Source organism: Dermacentor variabilis, chromosome 3, assembly GCF_050947875.1.
Source record: "Dermacentor variabilis isolate Ectoservices chromosome 3, ASM5094787v1, whole genome shotgun sequence".
Taxonomy (NCBI): domain Eukaryota; kingdom Metazoa; phylum Arthropoda; class Arachnida; order Ixodida; family Ixodidae; genus Dermacentor; species Dermacentor variabilis.
The window spans coordinates 15,048,267-15,070,306 of record NC_134570.1 but is presented as its reverse complement, the minus strand read 5'-3'; the positions used below and the strand labels follow the sequence as shown (position 1 = coordinate 15,070,306).

The 22,040-nt window shown below is 43.1% G+C and overlaps 1 protein-coding gene across 10 annotated transcripts in view; it reads right to left on the bottom strand.

Moving 5' to 3' along the window:
- Window positions 1-22,040, bottom strand: part of LOC142575174 (uncharacterized) — a 97,798-nt gene that overhangs the window by 15,023 nt on the left and 60,735 nt on the right. For all 10 annotated transcript variants that reach the window (XM_075684262.1, XM_075684264.1, XM_075684263.1 and 7 more), the window contains one exon: window positions 2,802-3,548. In XM_075684262.1, coding sequence (XP_075540377.1) covers window positions 2,802-3,548 — 747 coding nt within the window. The remainder of the gene's footprint in view (window positions 1-2,801; window positions 3,549-22,040) is intronic.

The following is a 22,040-nucleotide window of genomic DNA, read 5'->3' as shown; positions in this document are numbered from 1 at the left end:
AAGTGTACCTGCTTGAAATTATAAGCAATGTGCGACAACACATAATTACCGCAGAACAAACCAGTATAACACAAAAAAAAAACTTCATGGTCAACTAACAGAACTTGTTACCTGCCACTCTGCATTGTCCAGCAACTAATATCAATAGCAAGTTCTGATATCATCATTTTTGTATTAATACTTTCTTTTCAGTGTGTACTGTTACATTTTGTTCTACATGTATATTAAGCACGTAATTGTACCACTTGTGTTATGTACGTACGTTGATACACCATACGAATTCTACTGCTTGCCTACTTTTGTGTAGCTATCCTTGGACTTGCACTGTAATTATTTTGAGCAGTCGATTGAGCCGCTCTGTTTCCTGGTATATTTGTTTGATCCAAAGTCTGTACCAACATGTTATTGTACCCACCCCTGTTACAATCCCACGAAGTATTGACAGTATCTTGAAATAAATAAAAAGATAAAAAAATAAAATATTACTTAAAGGGACTGACGACTGGTCTGAATGTGTTGGCCTGAATGCGTCGCACAATGCATGAAAGCGCACATGCTGTTGTACACGTGCAAGTTTGCAAATAGGTATCCTAAGTTGTGTGCTCTCCCTGTGAAGTGGGTGCCAGCATCACAGTATTACACCTGGCTATGACAACACACTGAGTTGCGTCTCCCGTGTGCCACTTCACTTTCGAGAATTTAACTTTGCTTGGCTGAAAACACTCCTGACTAGTTAATGACCTTAACAATTTGGAAAAGATGACTCGCAGGAACATCGGCTTAATAAACAAAGTAATACTTTCTCACAACTATGGCCACACTTGTCATCTGTCTTCCACCACTGCTGGTGTATAATCACTATCGAGCTTATCTATCGCTTTCTCAGCATGCTTCCAGTGAATGACTACATTCTTATTGCAGATATAAAAATCCTTATAAAAAATGTTCCACAGTGTTTCCAGCGTTACCACTTCCTGAATGGACACTCTAACTTTCCATTGCACTAAAAGAAATTGGTACCACAAAAATTGGTTGTCAGTACCTTTAAGAGAAAAAAAAGACTGCTTATTCAAAAGGGTGGCATGACTGTCCTACCCAGAGAGCATACAACAGCTGTGTTTCCACATAAAGTAGCTGCTTCAAAGACTGTGAAAGTGCAACACTGCAAGGAAATGTGGAGCAGAAACAAAGCCTGCACTCTTAATGAGGTGTGAGCTCACATACCCACTTTGTTCACCTTGGCTGCAATACATAAATGGGCTAGCCTATATGTTGAGCTTCTCCTCATTATTCCTGTGCGATTGACTAAAACGCAACAGGTTATAAATTCCTATCGTAGTTGCTCCTTGTTTCATAATTTATGATGCAAGCCATCAGAGTACTTGACCCCCAGATGTATCAATGTATCACCAACTAGCCTGCCAGCAAGTTTTATTGAAATCCACATAAAAGCATCTCTGAAGGACACCATACTATGACACAAAACTGCTCACATGACCCGAGAAACAAAATTTAAAATAACCTCACTACATCTATATATATTTAAAAAAAGCCACAGTAATTTATATAACGACACAAGCATTACATTTACATGCTAAAACATTCACCTCTTTGTCATACTATTTATTAACTGAATATGCTAACAAATCAAGCATCTGACCCTTCCAATCCTTTACATGCTTTCGAGAACATACTTTGATATGTGGGTCCGATCAGGTAGTGTGTTAGAAAAACAGAAAGCTCTGGTCACTAATCAGCTCTAAAGTTAGTTGACATTTTGGAACCCATGCAGATTACCTTTTCACAATGCAGCTGACACTAGGACAATGCATCAGTAATGGCCAAAGAAAGAAACATGACAGTGAAGTTATTACTCGAATGCAGGCGATAACCCAAACCATGAAACTGACAGATGCCCCAGTTTATTGCCAATAATTATGTCACATGCTGCATACTAAAACTGATGATGACCTAGTGTTGGTTACACTGTGAAGAAACCCACATGGGTTTCCGAATCATCAACTCTTGACCTGGCCAGTGAGCAAAAGACTACTTTTTTAATGGATGCGCTACTTTTTATGTGGTGTGTGGGTCGCCACATGAGGACTGCGGAACATTACAAGCAATGTTCGCATTTTATGTGATCGTTTCATGCCCATTTGTTATGCTGCTGTTAAGCTGTCTTGTGTCACCTACAGCTTACAAGTGATGCATGAATACATGCATACATGCCAGTATACGCTTGCCTGCACATGCATTTGTGTACACATGTAGCTACTGCTTTCTGATTTTAAAATAACATGGAAGTATTGACTGCCTTATTGGTGAGCAGCTTATGACAGTACACATCAGCAAAATTAGAAAGAATATAAGCATGTGAAAAGAACCATTGTGGTGTGAGTGTCATCATGTAAGTACCAGTTGTGAGCTCATTTCTGCTATCATACATCATGCTGAGCAGAGTCGTGTGATGTGCTCTGGCCATGAAGGTACAAATCAGCTACCACTTTCTCACTCTTGCTTCCTACCACAATTTGCTGCTATATTTGCAAGCAGGGAAAAAGAACCTGCTACTGATGGCAGCATAAGCATACAAGAAGCAAGGATAGGCAGAGAACAAAAGTCTAGCAGGCAATGCACTCACTAGGATAGGCCCATTACACATGCCTATTCTTGCATATTCTACCAATGTGTTTTATCTTGGAGGACTGACTGACCAGCCAGTTGATTATTATAAAGAATTGAATTATTGTAAAATTGCACAATTGAATAAGTAATAAATAAATAAGTAGAAGTCACACCAGTGCAGCTGGTGGCTGCGATTTTGCAATGCTGGGTGCTGGCAAGACTGGAGGTGCCTGGTTCCCAACAGCAGGCTGCAACTGCATAGGAGGCTGTTCTGCAGGCTTCACTGCCGACTCCTGCAGCTCCTGGGAGTGCCCAGCGATGGCAGGCTGTCCAGCAGGCTTCGTAAGGCGCCCCACCATGGGAAGTAATGCAGCATCAAGAGGCTTGTGGTTTTGCTCCAAGGCAGCATGCTGGCCTAAGTTCGCTTGTGCAAGCTGACCCTGTTCTTGGAGCAGTGCTTCCGAGTTCAATCCAAGCTGCTGTGGTGATTTGTGCATAGGCTGCTGCTCTTTCTGAACTGCAGGCTGTGCGACAGGTCGTGCTAAAGGCTGTGCAGGTGGCTGCTGTGAAGGCTCTGCTTGTGATGCAGGCTGCAAAGACACTTGAACTCCTGGTTGCGACACAACCACAGGTTTCTGGCCAACTGGCTGCGCTTGGTTTTGTGGTAGCACAAATAATTCGCTGTTGCCACGGTTGACCTTATCCTCTGGCTGAAACGATGGTGGCATGGCGTGAGCTATAGACTTTCCTGGAGCGGCAGGCATCCTCCCCTCATTATGGGGAACCGTTGGGCTCCCCTTCACAGCCTGCTGAAGAGCTGACTCATTGGGACGTCCCAAAACTTGTTCAGCAGGGGCTGGATTCTTAGCATTGTTGGCGATGGGTCTCAGACTGTCACTGGCCTCGCCACCAACAATGACCTTCATATGGAAAGAGACAAAGCAATGAGGAAATTAGACTGTGGAGTGAAAGAAAAGCTGTGCTAATGCTCATGCTACAATAATGCAGCTACACCGCTATAGAAGCTACATCCACAATGATTGTAAACCATCTAGTATAACTCATTTTGCTACTGTATATGCTAGCAATTTCACAACTTGCTCTGCCCTGCAATAGCAGAGACTTCACCCAACAGCTGCTGGCACTTGAAGAGTATGCGTGTACAGAAGATACGCACTTCAAGAGACTGCATTGCCACTGCTGAAACATTTTCCTCTCCAACTTGCAGCAGCATCATACTTCCTTAGATGTCAGTATAAATGTTACAACATCCCATGTAATGTTTGACTTCCTGGAAGAGCCAACATTCATAGAGGGCTGACTGTACAGAATGTGGATAGTGGACTATTACTGTTGCGGAGTTCTCAGTTACTTCTGGACTCTTAATGCATCACATGAAGAATCATCGTAATCTCCGTGTGACCCGACATGAATATTTCTGTAATTTCCAATTAATCCCCAAGTGCCTTTTGAGCATTCGCTTTTTCTGAAAATGCAAAGAACCACCAGGATTATGAAGAAAAAGATGAAACAATGGGTCGAGGTTGAGGCTAACCTCATTCACCCATTGTTGATTAGTGAAAATATTGACACTTAAAACGTGCTGCAGGTATCTTAACAGACATATGACTGGACCTATGCTGCAACATTGATCAATATAAGTGCGCTGGAAAGAAAAGGGCTTAAAAAACATTGAAACAAACGTGCCTGGGTGTTTGGTCACAGTACCAGTTTTGAGGTCACGTTGTTGGTTCTTCACTTTTTGACACTAGTAATGTTTCACATTACACAAGTTTATCGAGTGCCCAGGCATTTTCCAAATAAACTGCAAGTGAGATAGTGCATCAAGTTTCCATACCCGAAGTATTTTTCTAAGTTCATATGTAGAGTCTGCTACTCTGTTTTTAATGAATACGAATGAACTAGGCTACATCTACAACCAAGAGAACAATTTAGCCTGAATGAGATATGCGGTATATCTGGCAGTACTTGGTCATTCATGCAAATTCCAAATAATTTTGCCGCACCAGGAGGCACAGCTGTCCAGAAGCACGAGTTGCTGAGTAAGCATGCAGGGAAGCTAAATAGGGTGTGCACAAACAGCAATTTTTGAGACCAAATCGAATAGCACCAGAAGGGAATCAAATAGAACTGAATATCAAACAATTTTTGAATAATGGGCAGCCATTTTCACAATTGATGTAAAGCGGTATTCACTTTCTAGTATTCATAAGGTTGGCCAACTTTCTGTCATTACAATGTACATTATCAAATGTTGTTTACCAAAATGTACGAATGGAGCATTAGGAACAATTAAGTGGTTTGCTTGCATATACAGGACTTTTTGGAAAGTGCAAATGATCCCTGTAACATAGCCTGTTGCACTTTATAACCTGTTGCACTACACAAGTTCTCAAGTTTTGTGTGTTTGTTATGCCTACAGGAATGAAAATTATCACACTTTGGCTCCAATTTCATGTTTGACTGCATATAGTTGACATAGTAAAATATTCCAAATCTTTTGAAAAATATTCATATTTACAAATAGTGACTATTCGATTGGAAGACTTAATCAAATAGGACACTATTTAATGCATTATTCGAAAGTCTCAAATACTTCCACACCCAGAAAATTAATGCACAGGTTGCAGTTACTTAAATAAAATACCTTAGACTTTGTCTGCATGCACATTTGTTGTTTCAGTTTAGGCATGACATTTTGTATCTCTGGATCTTGCTATGTTAAAATTATTTTAAAAAATAGCGACAGGCACACTAATGTGGAAACACATAGGTGGTTTCGTAACGGGACACTAAAGAGAAAAATTATTTGAGCTGTGTTAGTAAATTATCCATCTAAAATAATAAGAAAGGACTTACAGTGAGAGGCTTGGTAAGTAAAGAAAGATGCAAAAATGAAAAAACCGCAGGCACCCTCATCTAAGTTCCTGCACCAGCTTACTGCGATATCAAAGATTTTTCACAGCGTCTGCTCTGGCCTAGCTAATTTTTCATTAATAAGGATGGACTACATTGTATTCTAAGAAAGCCAGAGACTGAAGCTATCAAGCTCAAAAACTTTTACTGAGCTGCAACAGCCCAAATACTTAAATACTTTGAAATTTGTGATGTCACCTGACATAAAAGCTCTGGGGTTCCCTCATGGTATTAAAAAAAAAAAAATGGAACTTTGACTATTATTTTCTCTTTTATAATCAATTATATACCATGAAATTAAAGAATATAAAGTTTGAGAGAATACTATGTCATTTTAAGCCGAGTAGTGTTTCTCTTTAGTGTTCCTTCAATATTAGTAGCCAGTTTCAGTACTATACTAGATATTGAAGTGAACACATCACATGTGTTGCTCCTTTTTCCTACAACATTCAACAAAATTACAACAGATAATTTTTCACTTGTTTAAAAAGCTGCACAAATGAACATACTTTCAGATCTCAGTGCACTAAATCTACTGAGCGATATAATAGTTGCTCACCATACAGGCTCCATTTAAACGTTTGCATATTCAGACGGGAAGAATCTCAATATTTGAACCAATATTAAAAAATATGGTGTTTTTCTCCATATTCAGTCTATTAAAATGTTTAAGCTATTTGGGTGTCTCTATCAAAGTTCTCTGATATGGCTCCTTAATGCACACTTTGACTGGTGGAGGTGGGGGGGGGGGGAGGAAGTTGGTAAGTTTCCACCTAGTGGACACGTCCATTTCGTCTGCTGCTGAAGTTCTGATTGGCTGGGTTGGGGTATGCATCAGAAGGAGACAGATGCCTCCAGCCAATCAGCACTTCAGCAGCAGACAGAATGGACATGTCCCCTAGGTGGGCACTTACAGAATAACCCCCCCCCCCCCACCTTCTGCTAAGTGTACCAAATGTGCCACATTACTTGTGATATGACTAACTGCCTTTGTGAGCCAACAACAGGCCGGGAACATGTCAAAACAAACGTTGCGAGTTTCTTCAATGTCTACTATCAAAACATACCAGCTGGCATTGTCATAATGTATATAAGCAGGCGAAATGCGAAAACACCCGTGTGCTTAGATTTAGGTGCACGTTAAAGAACCCCAGGTGGTCAAAATTTCCGGAGTCCTCCACTACGGCGTGCCTCATAATCAGAAAGTGGTTTTGGCACGTAAAACCCCAAATATTATTATTATAATGTATATAAGCAATCTGATAGATAACACAGATGGTCATCAGTAAATAACACAGCATGTGTGATCATCTGCCTGCCTACATATCTCAGTTAAAGTTGACAAGCTCTTTCCTAGCCTTCAAACAGGTTGACATCTCATAAAAAATATATGCTTAAGAATTGGCTCTACGCCTAGCTGTTACATACTAAAAGACAAATTTAATGTTGAAAACACATCAACAAAAGCAAATAAATGTGAACAATACAGGCTGAAACTGTCGAGTGATTCTCTGAATGTGGGCACACAAACAAGTACGTGTACAAGGAAAGTAAGAAGCATGTGCACGGGGTGCACTGCAGTAATGTACGCCTGTCAAGAGAACCCCCATCTGTGGAATCTTTAGGAATAATCGGTCTACCATTTATGCGGTCATCACTACTATCCCTCTTTTTTACTGTTGCTTTAAATAGCACGGCCACAGGCCTGCTTTATTCTACTAAACTTTCAATCCAAGATTATCAATAATGTTTTAATCTGGGATTAAAGTTTAGTGATGGTCATGCCTGTCAGTAATGCTGCAAGGAGGCTCAGCTCAATTTTAGTAAGTTAAACAGGGCACAGTACTCCCCCATCTGGAATAACCACTCTGAAAATAGCATGTGCAGGTGAGACCGGCTAAAGCATTGCACAGGCCAGTTTTTCTGGCCCAGAAGTGCTACGTGTTGGCGCACCCAATCTAGCCTGGTGGCTTCAAGCATAGCCTGTACGTGACCCAGCCCGGTTTTGCATTAGCCCGCGAGCCTAAAGAAGCAGAGTCCAGTTTTTAGTTATTTCAAAAATACCCGCTGCACAGAGTTTTTTGCTAGCAACAGATTTGACTGTGCAGGTTTTTCAGTTAATTTCTTGCTGACAAGTGAACAAGTTAAATAGAAAGAAGAAAGAAATACCCCAGGAGCTGTTCATTATGCTGGTGCTTAACTATGCGATATGCATGAATGTCTGTGCTATGCTTGCTAAATAGTTGTATGGCAATATATTGAGATGGTATAGGTGGCTATACTTTGGAACACATCGCTAGGCATTTCCTCTTACTCTTGAATATAGAAAAATATAAATTTAAGGATGCTGGTCTAATGGCTAACACTGCACCGCTGCTAGAAGCTCTTCTAGATTCGTTATTTATAAACAGGTAGGTAATGCTCATGTGCGACCATATTGTCACATGAAACACGAAATTCTCATTACTTTACTCAGCTTCATTCTAACTTCAATTTTTCAGCCTGCAATTCCAGTATGCATGTTTCCTAACATGAACACATTTGGGCTGTTTAATATTATTTTAGCACGCAAATGTTAAGTGCATGCACATCGCAGGCAATGTAGACAACATAGTTTCTTTTCTCTTTCCTCCATCAAGTTAAGAAGCCATACTTCATCATTCAGGCTTATTTCCAGCAAACCTGCACTGTGCGAGAAAGAATGACTACAAGGCAATGAACGTGAGGACTACACTATTTAATGTGTTAAAGCTTCGTCCAAAAATAAAAATGCATTGTGGAATTAAAATTTTCTTCATTCTGTTCTACTTTCCATATCCCCTTCACCAATGTTGCAAAATTTTGCAGCATCTGCATTGGGTGTATTTATCTAAGTTTGAAATCAGTAGTTTGAATAGCTATGCGATAAACTACAGCAGATTGTTCAACTCGCTTGAATAAATAATGAAGAAATTAAATGGAAGCCAGTAGCGAATTGCATTATGCCTGAGCATCAACTTACTTTGTATATTCTAGAAATTATTTTTCTGCTACATCACTGAACTATTTCATTTTTCTAAGAAAGCATTTAAATGATGCTTTCTTTTTTGTTTTTAAATTAAAATGATTACAAGTAGGGCAATTTAAGATGGCAAGTCATTCACTGCTGACAAAAGTCAAATTTTTTGCAGAGACATAAGATTGTCCAACGAAAGCAGGTCTGCTCTTGAAAAATGTAATTAGCTGCACTGAAGTTTATTTTACTGCTTGCACCTTTGGCTGCTATACTAAATAGACAGTCTAGAGAATTTTTTTCTTTGAGCCTTACGCTATTCAAGCAGGTTTCTACTCTTTTCAATGCCATCGAAATACTAACTCATCACCGTCTTGTTCTGATGGTCACATCTTGCCACTCTTGAAATTCATCTTTCACCACCACTCCCCTTTCTGGCTAATGGGCTTCCCCTTGTTGGCAGCTTGAGCTGCTCCCAAACTCATCACACCACTTGCATTCAAGCATCATGTTGTTCGTCGCTCATCTGAGTATGAAGCTCACCTCAAGGAATTCTAGGTCTTAACAACCTGGGAACTACCAGAGTTTAATAGTGTTACAAAGACGAAAAAAGTGGGGCATAGGCAGCTGCTGCTACCGTTTTGCCAGAAGTCAAGGGGTGCCGCTAACGTGCACAGATTGGTGGAATGTACAGCTGCTGTGCTGTAGCCTACCTGCCCCTGCTTTCCCCTATTGGCCAACAGGCACAACTCAACCAAAGTAACGCAAGGGTGGCAATTTTTATGGTCCACAGTTTTCTGAAGTTATAAATACCATGAATGTGGGCCGGATGAGTGACAAACAAAAGTATAAAACCGCCAATGGAACAGGCACCTGTCACATCTGTCGGCAGCAGTGCACTATGGAGCTTTCTTGTGCTTGTTTGATTCCTGATGATGAGCAAAACGAGAATAAGGCAAAAGCAGGAGCCAGCATTTCGACAACTGGACTTGTCTTCTATCTCCCACCTTCCTCCTATTTTCCCTTGTTTGATTCCTATTGCTTGTGTTTTTTTGTGCACTGAGGTACAGTTTTGTTGGGCAATGTTGAAAGGCCGTTGAAGATTTGAGGCAGGAGCTATAAGATAAGTTTCAAGAAGTCAATTAGCTGAATGCAGAAATACAGCAGATTCTAAAGCTAAACCAGGATCTTCATGCTGAGAACGCCAAGCTGTCATGCAGAATTGAGGAACTTGAACAATATCAACACACTAATAACATTGAGATAAAGGGCATTCCACTTGATGGCGAACCACTAATCGTTGGAAAGCAAATTGGCGAGCTGATTAAGGAAGAAGTCTTAGAGGCTAATATCGACATCTGCCACTGAGTGCTTACTACTCGCCGTGATGAAGCAAATATTATTGTTCAGCTTATCCACAGGGCTAAGAGGAATGACTATCTTAGCAAAACCTAAAAAAAAAAACAGAATGGCTACAAAGGCACTGGGCTTTCAATCATCCTCAAAGGTGTTCGTAAACGAACACCTCACACACTATGGCAACCAACTTCTTGATGCCGCAGTAGAAAAGAAAAGGGAATTGCGATGGCGGTTCGTACGGATGGCTGGTGGCAAGGTGTTCATACGCAAGGATGAAAATTCACCAGCTATTCGATTCGCCAGTATGGAAGATGTTGATAAGATGACAGTGTGAGCACCATGGCTTTCTTCTCTTTGAAAGTACAGTTAGTTTCACTGTATGAACATAAATATAAATATGTTGTCAGACAGCACATCATCCCGACAGAGTGCTGGTCTAATCAATTTGTTCATGCGCACAAATATGATGTCCGAACCCACCAATCTCATGGCGCAGCAGCTACTTTACTTGATATATGTATAACCAATATACACCCAACTGAGCGCACTACAGGACTGTTATCCGCTAAGATAAGTGATCATCTGCCTGCCTGTATTTTGCTGCATTCCTTATGTGCACAAACGAGGGGAACGAAGGATAACAGCGGCTTGTAGTTTTTATGCAAGAGCATTTAATAATTTCCCTTCCCTGATCCTATCAACAAACTGGTCATGCGTATTTGAAAACCAAGATACAAATGCAGCATATGAGTTGTTTCTTTAATAAAATGAATATGTGCTACAACCAAGCATTTCCGTTGAAATTGTGCAATCAGAGGAGCAGGAAAATATGAAAACCTTGGATAAATGCTGCTTTGTTAAAAATGATAGCAAGAAAAAACAATGTGCACAAATGTTTACCGATTTCAAAATATAGATAGGGTCACAGCTGAATTAAAGCAAGCGGAAATTAAGTACTATGAACGGTTATTTGCTAAAATAAAGAATAACCCTAGAAAAGCTTGGAATGAAGCTAGAGACCTAACTTCTACGAAAAGACAGAACACAGAGATAAACATAAGGACAGCCATTGATGTATTGACAGGCAGAGAAGTAGCAGCTGCTTTGAATTATTATTTCATTTCCAGTACCAAACATCCCAACAGGGAGGAACCCATGGCCACACCTACAGTTAACAAATTCAGTCTTACTAACTCAGCGATACTTACAGGTGTTACACCAGTTAAAGTTGTGCAACTACTGCTTAAAGTAAAAAACAATGTTTCTGCTGCTGGGTATGATGATGTCAAACCAGTACCAATGAAATATATAGCGGATATACGAATATATCCTCAGGAATAAGCTGCGAATAATGAACACCTTCTTCAGGAAGCGTTGGAACAAAAAGTGGACCTGGAAAAGCCCTAATGGTGAAACAAGAAATGAAATTGATTTTATACTTCCTGCCGATCCCAGCATAGTGCAGGATCTAGAAGTGTTAGGTAGGGTAAAGTGCAGTGGTCATAGGTTAGTTAGCGCTAGGATTCACCTCAATTTGAAGAGAAAAAGAGTAAAATAGGTCAAGAAGAAACAGGCCAACCTAGACGCAGTAAGGGTAAAAGCATACCAATTCAGGTTGGCACTTGCAAACAAATATCCAGCCTCAGAACAGAGAGACAAATATGACACAGAGATAATGAATGAAAACGTAACTGGGTTGGCATCAGAAGCAGCAACTGAAGTGGGAGGTAAGGAACCAAGGCAACCAGTAAGTAATCTCTCCCAAGTAACAAAGGACCTAATAAAGAAACGACAAAAAATGAAAGTGTCCAACTCAAGAGATCAGATAGAATTTGCGGAACAGTTGAAACTAATCAACTAGGAGAAAATAAGTGATATTCGAAATGATAACGTGAGAAAAAACGAGCAAGCAGTAAAAAATGGACGCAGCCTGAAAACAGTGAGAAGGCAATTAGGCATCGGACAAACCAAAATGTACGCACTGAAAGATCGGCAGGGTAATATCATCAGCAATCTTGATGATATAGTAAAAGCAGTAGGATAATTCTATACTGACCTGTACAGTATCCAAAGCAGCCCCAATACCTCCATTCAAAATTGTAATGAACAGGTTACAGGGGTTCCTTCTATAACTAGCAATGAAGTTAGAAGGGCCTTGCAAGACATGAAATGTGGAAAAGCGGCAAAGAAGATGGACAACCGGTCGATTTAATAAAAGATGGTGGAGACATAATGCTTGAAAAACTAGTGGCCCTTTATATGAACGGTCTGTCAATTTCAAGGGTCCCAGGGAACTGGAAAAATGCAAACATTATACTAATCCACAAGAAGGGAGACGTTAAACAATTGAAAAATTATAGGCCCATTAGCTTCCTCCCAGTATTATATAAAATATTAACCAAGGTAATCTCCAATAGAATAAGGGCAACACTGGACTTTAGTCAACCAAGGGAACAGGCAGGTTTCAGGAAGGGATGACATGCTTGTCATCAATCAGGTAATCAATAAATCCGCAGAGTAAAATCAGCCTCTCTATATGGCTTTCATAGATTACGAAAAGGCATTCGATTCAGTTGAGATACCAGTAGTCATAGAGGCATTACGTAATCAAGGAGTACAGGATACTTACGCAAATATCTTGGAAAGTATCTACAGTGTTACACAGCTACCTTAATTCTCCACAAGAAAAGTAGGAAGATACCTACAAAGAAAGGGGTCAGACAAGGAGACACAATCTCTCCTATGCTATTCACTATGTGCTTGGAAGAAGTATTCAAGCTATTAAACTTGGAAGGCTTAGGAGTAAGCATCGACGGTGAATATCTCAGCAACCTTTGATTTTCAGATGACATTGTCCTATTCAGACACACTGGGGATGAGTCGCAACAAATGATTGAGGACCTTAACAGAGAGAGTATAAGAGTGGGGTTGAAGATTAATATGCAGAAGACAAAGATAATGATCAATAGCTGGGCAAGGGAACAATAGTTCAGGATCGCCAGACAGCCTCCAGAGTCTGTGAAGGAGTACATTTACCTAGGTCAATTACTCACAGGGGACCCTGATCATGAGAAGGAAATTTACAGAAGAATAAAAATGGGTCGGAGCATATTTGGCAGACATTGTCAGATTCTGACTGGAAGCTTATCGTTATCATTAAAAAGAAAGGTGCACATTTGATGCATTCTACCAGTGCTGACATATGGGGCAGAAACTTAGAGACTGACAAAGAAGCTCGAAAACAAGTTAAGGACCATGCAAAGAGTGATGGAATGAAGAATGTTAGGCACAACATTAAGAGACAGGGAGAGAGCGGTGTGGATCAGAGAGCAAACAGGGATAGCCGATATTCTAATTGACATTAAAAGAAAGAAATGGAGCTGGGCAGGTCATATAATGCGTAGATTAGATAACCGGTAGACGATTATGGTAACAGAATGGGTGCCAAGAGCAGGGAAGTGCAGTCAAGGACAGCAGAAGACTAGGTGGGATGATGAAATTAAGAAATTCGCAGGCACTAACTGGAATCGGTTGGCGCAGGACAGGGATAATTGGAGATCCCAGGGAAAGGCCTTCGTCCTGCAGTGGACATAAAATAGGCTGATGATGATGATGATAATTGTACCCCCATCATAGTTCACACCATAAATAGAATGTTTGAAAGTGGGATCTTTAGAGATTTTCTAACCATAGCACGAGTATACCCTATTTAAAGGAGGTGATAAACATTTAATGCAAATTACTGGTTGATATCTGTTTTATCTGCTTATCAAAAATGTTTGAGAGTGCCCTGAATGTTAGATTACAAAAACTGTTTAGTAAATATAATGCAATCAGTGACATGCAGTATGGTTATAAAAAAAATAAATGTTGTGAAGCAGCTCTTAATATTAAACCTAAAATAATAGCAAATATTGAAAGTAGAGTGTATACATTAGGTTCATTTGTAGACCTCAGGAAAGCCTCTGATTCAGTATGCTACAATTTATTATTTAGCAAATTGGAACAGTATGGTGTACGAGGTATCATATTAGAACGTTTATGACATTACTTAACCAATTGTTATCAATATATCAGTATAAATAATGATGTTTCATCTTTTGCGGAAATTATAAGCGTTCAACAAGGATCAATACTTGGACCTCTTGTTTCTAATTTATATTAATGACCTGTGTGACATTCCCGAGTCTCCTCAATTAGTTATGTATACATACGATACTAACATATTGTTATGGGGAGAAAAAGACGTACATATATATATATATATATATATATATATATATATATATATATATATATATATATATATATATATATATATATATATATATATTAACTATTAACGCACTTTTCATTCTTTTCATTGGTACATAGCCATCATGATCTTCCCTGTTCTTCTTCTTCATGCATGAGCTGGGGCACTGCCTTTTTTGGAATAAAAAGCGCTGGACAGCTTGGTCGGTCTCGGTCTTATAAAGTGGTGGAGGTACGTCAAGACCCCAATGCCCTCTCGCACTCCCGTCCTCCCTGGAGCTATGTTCCACCAACATCTTCATCAATTAGACGAAGTTCTCAAGTGCCTTGCAAATGCTGGTCTCCAGACCAATACAAAAAAATGCAAATTTGCAAGCAAGACCATAAAAGTATTGGGCCAGGTCATCTCAAGAGATGGCATCAAGCAAGACGCCGAAAAGATTGGTGCTGTTCTCCAGTTTCCTCGCCCCCAGCAACAGAAAGATCTACGTAGTTTCCTCGGCTTGGCATCATATTTTCGTCAATTTATGCGCAACTTCGCTGCAATAGCAGCTCCTCTACACAAGCTACTGGTTACAGGTGCCTCTTTCACACGGACTAACGACTGCAAGTCGGCTTTTCAAACTCTTAAGCAACATCTTACTTCCGGACGAGCGCTTCGCCACTTCAATGATCGAGCCCCCACCATACACCATACTGACGCAAGCGCACAAGGTATTGGCACAGTACTTCTGCAATGTAATGCAGCCTCTAAAGAGCAAGTTATAGCATATGCCAGCCGAACACTTTCTCCAGCCAAGCGGAACTACACCATTACAGAGCAAGAGTGCCTGGCTATCGTTTGGTTGATTCAGAAATTTCACCCATACCTTCACGGCCGCCACTTCACCATCGTCACCGACCATCATGCTCTATGTTGGCTGTCATCAATGAAAAACATCCCAGGATGCTTAGGATGCTGGATACTCCGCTTGCAGGAATATGACTTTACAATAATGTACAAGTCTGGAAAAAGTCATTATGATGCAGACACATAGTCTCGCTGCCCACTCTTGCTCTCTCCTGACAATGCGCCGTTGTCTTCCCCACCACGTGGTTCTGATGCTACGCCTGCCTCACACCAGCTCTTGATAATGCCCCTGGACCAAGTTACGTTTTCATCATGCTCCGATTTCGTCTTGCTTCAGCGGGCCGACTCCTACTGTCAAACTCTCATGAATCGCCTTAGTGGGTTCGCCGAACCACCCAACAGCCGCTGGCGACACCAACTTCGACAATTCCGCCTTCAAGGTGGCGTGCTACACCGCTACATTTACCACCTAACAGGTCACCGGTGGATCCCAGTTCTACCTCGCTGCCTTCGCCTGAAAATATTAGAGGCACTTCACGACGACATATCGGCTGGCCACTTAGGCTTCCACAAGACTTACGACCGCATCAAGACCCGCTGCTTTTGGCCTGGCCTATCCACAACGGTGGCCAAATAAATTGCCTCTTGTGCGTCATGTCAGCACCACAAACACTCAACATTCCCTCCTGCCGGTTTACTACAACCTCTCCCTTGCCTGGACACACCTTTTCAATTTGTTGGCATTGATTTATATGGTCCCTTGCCTTTGACACCCTCCGGTCACCGTTGGATTGTCACTTCAGTTGACCATTTAACAAGATATGCCGAGACTGCCCCTCTGCGATCCGGTACCGCTTCTGAGGTCGCTGAGTTTTTCTTCACCGATGCCTTATTATCGAGAAGGAAGTGGAAGTTCCATGGACCACCCTGATATCATTCTCAAGTAGGTGGACCGTTAATTTTCGGCACATCGACCACTTTTATATAGCGCCACGCCGACACGGCTGCTAAGCCTGACCCAACAAAGCTGGTGGCTGGAGCCCCGCCTCTTTTCGGGTTAGAGCTGCAAGATGGCAGCGGTGAGCATCGAAGGGGAGGATATAACGAGAGAAGAGTATGAGGATGAAGCAGGTTGGATTGTTCTTAAGAGAGGAGGATGTGCCAACGAGCAGACAAAATCTCGCAGAACCAAGGATCAGGCAGCGTGCTTCTCCAGCAATAACGCATTCAATAATAGGTGGAGCAAGGGACAAAAAGCAAGACAAATCATGGCGGCAAGCAGGATGCCCAGTTTGCCGAAGGCAAAGTACAAGATAATAGTGCGCCCACGTGACGGCTTCAAGGTCACCGACTATGGGATCAATCGCCTAGAATGCTGCATCGCCAACACTGCAGGAATCCCCAGGAAAGAATCGGAAGATGACACGGTGTGTGCCAACTACAAACAGAACATTCTAGTGATCAGCACGCCATCAGAGGAGTGTGCTGAAAAATACAGGACTATCACTCGACTGAGGCTGGGAGACAAGGAGTTCGAAGCCAACGCGTATGAGTCGGCTCTGGAGGATACATCTAAGGGAATGATAAGAGGAGTAACGCACGAGGTGTCTCCTAGAGAAATAGTGGAGATGCTTGTAACACCAAGGAATCCGACGGTCCTCATGGCCAAAAGGATGGGAAACACCACGAACGTCATCATCCTTTTCGACGGGCATCACGTCCCAAACTACGTGAGATACGGAAGGGCACTGGTCAGGTGCTCACTATACCGGAAGCAAATAGACGTATGCTACCAGTGCGGATATCTTGGTCACAGAGCCGATGTCTGCCCGAACCCGAACAGCAGGATATGCAGAGGCTGCGGGATGGAGAACCCGCCATAGGACCACGAGTGCGAAGCGAAGTGCCAGCTCTGCGGCAAAGACCACCCTACGGCGGATCGCCGATGTAATGCCAGATACAAGTTACCGTACTTGGTAAAGAGGCGCCGCTGGGAGCGAGCCAGATGAGAGGAAGAAGCGATGTACCACGAAAGGAAAGCTGAAAGACTGTACAGACCAGGATGGGAAGACTGGAGACTGCGGTCGGAACATCGGACAAGGGACGGATCTGGACAGGAAGATTTCCCCAAGCTCCAGGCAAGGGAAAGGGGCCGCTCGACGTCGAACAACAGAACCAGATCGAGATCGCGGTCCAGATCGAGATCCAGACCCAAGACCAGAAATACCAGATCTCCCAGAGCACAGGGGGGAGGAGGATCCCAGAGCCCAAAAGGAAAGAGCAACGTCAACGGCGCCGCGGGACCCTTACAGGTAAGCTGGGCGGACGCGGCTTCCGGGGCACGTACAGAGGCAGAGACTGCTTTTCAAAATAGAGTGAAGACGCTAGAGAAAGAATTGGCACAGATCAGGCAGAGCAATGTTGCGTTTATGGATGAAACTAAAAAACTCAGGGAAGAAAATGACAGTTTGAGGAGCGGGAAAGTGCCACGCAACGAGGAAACCTTGCGAGTTATAAGGGAGGAAAAAGACACAGCAATGGAAGAAGATGAAGCACTCACCCCCATTAAACGCAAAACCGAGAACACTCCGACTGAAACCGGTGTAAAGAAACCCAAGCCAGCCACGACGCTCCAAGGAAGACTGGAGGAATTTGAACAGAAAATCGAAACCAGCATCAAACAGAACGAAACCAAATTTGAAACTAAATTAGAACAACTGGAAATGAGGCTTGAGGCAAAGATAGAGGCAAAGATAAAGGCGCTAGGACAGGCGATACTACAGCAAGTGCAACAAATGATGGCTGACTTCGAAGCAAAACTAGCAATATGGGGACCACGAACAAGTAGGGGGGGACCGGTTAAGACGGCCATTAAGCCATACACTAGGCCCCCAGTACCCACCGAAGGAATGGAGAACCTGTAACGCTGCCATGGGCAGACGAATTAGATACACGATTTGGCAATAGAATTGTAGAGGATACGATCGAAAACGATACATTTTGCAACAACACCTTAAAGACAAAGAAAACCTGGATATTATAATGACGCAGGAAACGGACGGGCTGGCAAAATTGTCGGGTTACAAGTCCTTTGGTACAGCCGAAAGGGAAACGAAGGCGCTAACGACGTTGGTAAAGTGAAATCACTTGGTCGTTCAACACAACACAGAGGTTAAGTCAATCGATCACATTCTTCTAGAACTCATACCCATGCGGAAAATAAAGGAGTCTCTTTGTATTAAATATTTATAGCAGTCCAAAGCGCAGACACGATAAATTTCAATCGCTCTTTAAAAAAACCCGAGCCATAGCACATAATAGAGCGGTGGTGATCGGAGGTGATTTTAACGCCCAACACGCGGCATGGGGTTACAAAATCGAAACTCAAAAAGGCATGAACCTATGGCTAGACTCGCAACAGGAAGGCCTGACCCTCGTGACCGACCTATCGGTTCCCACGAGAATAGGTACCAGCGTTTGCGCGGATGTTACGCCAAATTTAACATTCACCAATACCATACGGGACACGCAGTGGACAAATAAGCAACACGACTTTGGGAGCGATCACAATATACTAGAAATAACGGTAAGGGCAGGACCGCGCAAGACAAAGGGTAGACCACTTAAGATTGTCGACTGGGACAAATTCAGGAAAATAAGGGAGGAGGCCGACGACATGACACAAGGTATTGAGGAATGGACCGAAAAACTAAAGGGAGATGTGGCGGCAGCTACGAAAATGGTCCCGCCGGAGGCGCATTTAGAGAACGTAGACAGTAAGCTTGTACACATGTGGGAAGCTAAGGCAGGGTTGCAACGGAGATGGAAAAAAAAACACAACCGGATGCTTCGTAGAAAGATAGCCAAATTGAACAGGGACATAGAACAGTACGCCCAGCAGCTATGCATACAACAGTGGGAGGAAAAATGCAACAACATGGACAGTCAGATAAAAATGGCAAAAATGTGGAACATCCTTCGATATTTGTTAGACCCGGACGGGACCAAGTCGGCACATAGGCAAAATATAAATCGGCTAATACAAACATACCGAGGGACAGAGCAGGACTTTCTCAAGGAAATCAAGAAAAGATACATCTCACAAGCGCTGCCCGTCAATACACCCCGACTACACAGGGCAGGTATACGACGAATTAGACAACAAAATCGGCGAGTCAGAGATCAGGGCAGCCCTACAGAAAATCAATACCAATTTGGCACCCGGACTAGACGGGGTAATGAATAAAACACTAAGGAACTTGGACGGTGAGTGTATAGCTAAGTTAACCAAATATATTAACGAATGGGAGGCAGGGCAGATTCCACAGCATTAGAAGACGGCACAAATCGTGTTAATACCTAAACCGGGCAAGCGACTGCTAAGTGAGAACTTGAGACCCATATCTCTCACTTCTTGCGTGGGGAAACTCATGGAGCACTTGGTCCTAGCGAGGATAACCACCTACCTCGAAGACTGGGACCCGCTCCCACCCACGATGATAGGATTCAGGAGAAATCTCTCAGCGCAGTACGCTCGGTTACAACTAAAACATCAGATCATAGACGGTTCGGGCAGATCGACAAAGGCAATTCTCGGGTTGGACCTAAGAAAGGTCTTCGATAACGTAACACATGCAACGATACTAGATAGAGTAGAACTAGGACTGGGAAAACGGACGTACGATTATGTACGCAATTTTCTAATGGGCAGAAAGGCAAAGACCACGATAGCGGACCTAGTTTCGGAGAAGATCGAGATAGGCAGCGCAGGTACGCCACAGGGCTCAGTCTTATCAACGATGCTATTCAATCTGGCGCTAATCGGGCTGCCAGCCAAGCTACAAGAAATAGAGGGTCTCAATCATACCTTATACGCTGATGATATCACCCTATGGGTGAGAAACGGAAGTGACAGGCAAATAGAACAAATGCTTCAAATAGCGGTCGAAGCAATAGAAAAATATCTGGAAGGGACAGGGCTAACATGCTCGGCAGAGAAATCGGAGCTGTTGCTGTACAGACCGACTCGCAGAGGTTGCAAACCAGGCAACTACAGGGAAAATCTCACCCATAGAGAGGAGATACAGTTAGAGACGGCCGATGGGAAACCCATACCCAAGGTCGATAGGATCAGGGTATTGGGGCTCCTCGTTGAAGCCAAGGGCAACAACGGAGAAACCCTCAGAAGACTGGAGGGAATTGTAGCGCAAATCATGAGGCTAATCAGAAGGATAACAAACAAACATAGCGGGATGAAATAGGAAAATACGATCAGGTTAATACAGGCCTTCGTAATTAGTAGAATAGTATACGTAGCGCCGTACTTAATATGGCAGGTCGCGGAAAAGATGAAACTAGAATGCCTCATTCGGAAAATATACAAACTAGCCATAGGACTACCGATCAACACCAGCACGGACAAGTTGCTGCAATTAGGCCTACACAACACGATAGACGAGCTCATTGAAGCGCAATGTACGGCACAATATGAATGCCTCTCTATGACTAGAGCAGGCAGACACATCCTAGAGAGATTAGACATAAGTTACCACACGCAGCACGGTGTCAAGGTGGACATCCCGAGAGAGACGAAGGAAACAATGGTAATACCTCCCATACCAAAGAACATGCACCCAGAACACAATAAGGACAGACGAGAGAACAGAGCAAAGCAAATACAGAAGAAATTCGGCAGCGACCAGGACGCAGTGTTCGTAGACGCGGCTCGATACAGTCACAGGTGGGGGTTTACGGCAGCCGTAATTGATAGGGAGAAATGGTGCAGGACATGCTCGACGATACGCACCACAAGTAACGAGATAGCGGAAGAAGTAGCCATAGTGCTCGCAGTAGCTCAGACTAACGCAACCGTGATAGTCAGCGACTCTCAGACGGCATTAAGAAACTTTGCCAACGGCCGAATCTCCCCGGAGGCACTACGCATTCTTCTTGCAGGAGGCCAAGATTGCAAAAGATATACATCACCTGGACACCCGCTCACACCCTCGCGGAGGATGGCAGCAACGAGGCGGCACACGACGTGGCTCGAAGGCTTACGGACCGAGCCGCAGTCGCAAGTGACGCTCCGACACCTTCCGGACGTGACGGTGCGATAAATGAGTGGGAATGGGGGGACAGAATGACCATATATAATGACATCATGAAACACTATAGCTTACAGAGGTGCATAATCCCGCGACCTCACGCGAAATTGACAGGAAAAACTAGGACATATCCGAATCCTGCGCTCTCGCACATCATGTATCCTGATGTATATCCAATGGACAAATGCAAAACATGTGAATCCAGAGCCACTCTGGAGCATATATTATGGGAATGCCGAGGGATACATAACAATAAAGAAAATGCAGCCTCTAGCAGCAGCCTTCGCACGCGCTGGGAAGCCGCGCTGCTCAGCCCCACCCTCGAGGATCAACTATGGGCCGTCCAGCGGGCCGAGGATGCCGCTAGGACCCAAGAACTCCTGGCCGTCACCTAGGCGGGGCCTTTGGCCCTTCTTTGGCCACCAACTCGCAGAGCGCACAATAAAGTTATTTCCTCCTCCTCCATCGTCTTGTGCTACGGGGCTCCTCGCATTCTTCTAAGTGACCGTGGCAAGGCGTTCATTTCCCAAGTTCTCGAGGAAGCCCTTCGGGCTGCTGATACCTTCCACAAATCTACTTCTACCTATCATCCGTAAACCAATGGCCTTACTGAGCGCTTCCACCGTACGCTGTGTGACGTGATTTCCACGTAGATCCGTCCTGACCACACTGACTGGGATAAAATTCTCCATTTTGTGACATTCGCATATAATACTGCTAGTCAACGGACTACCGACTACAGCCCTTTCTTCCTTGTGTACGGATGATCTCCTTCCACCGTATTCGACAGAGAATTCTTTTTAGCACCTTCTTCGCCTAACGCATCCCTTCCAGAAGATTTTGCTGCCCAAGTTGTATATTGCCATTAAATCGCCTGGCAAAGCACAGAAGCTACCCAAGCTGAGCACAAACATCG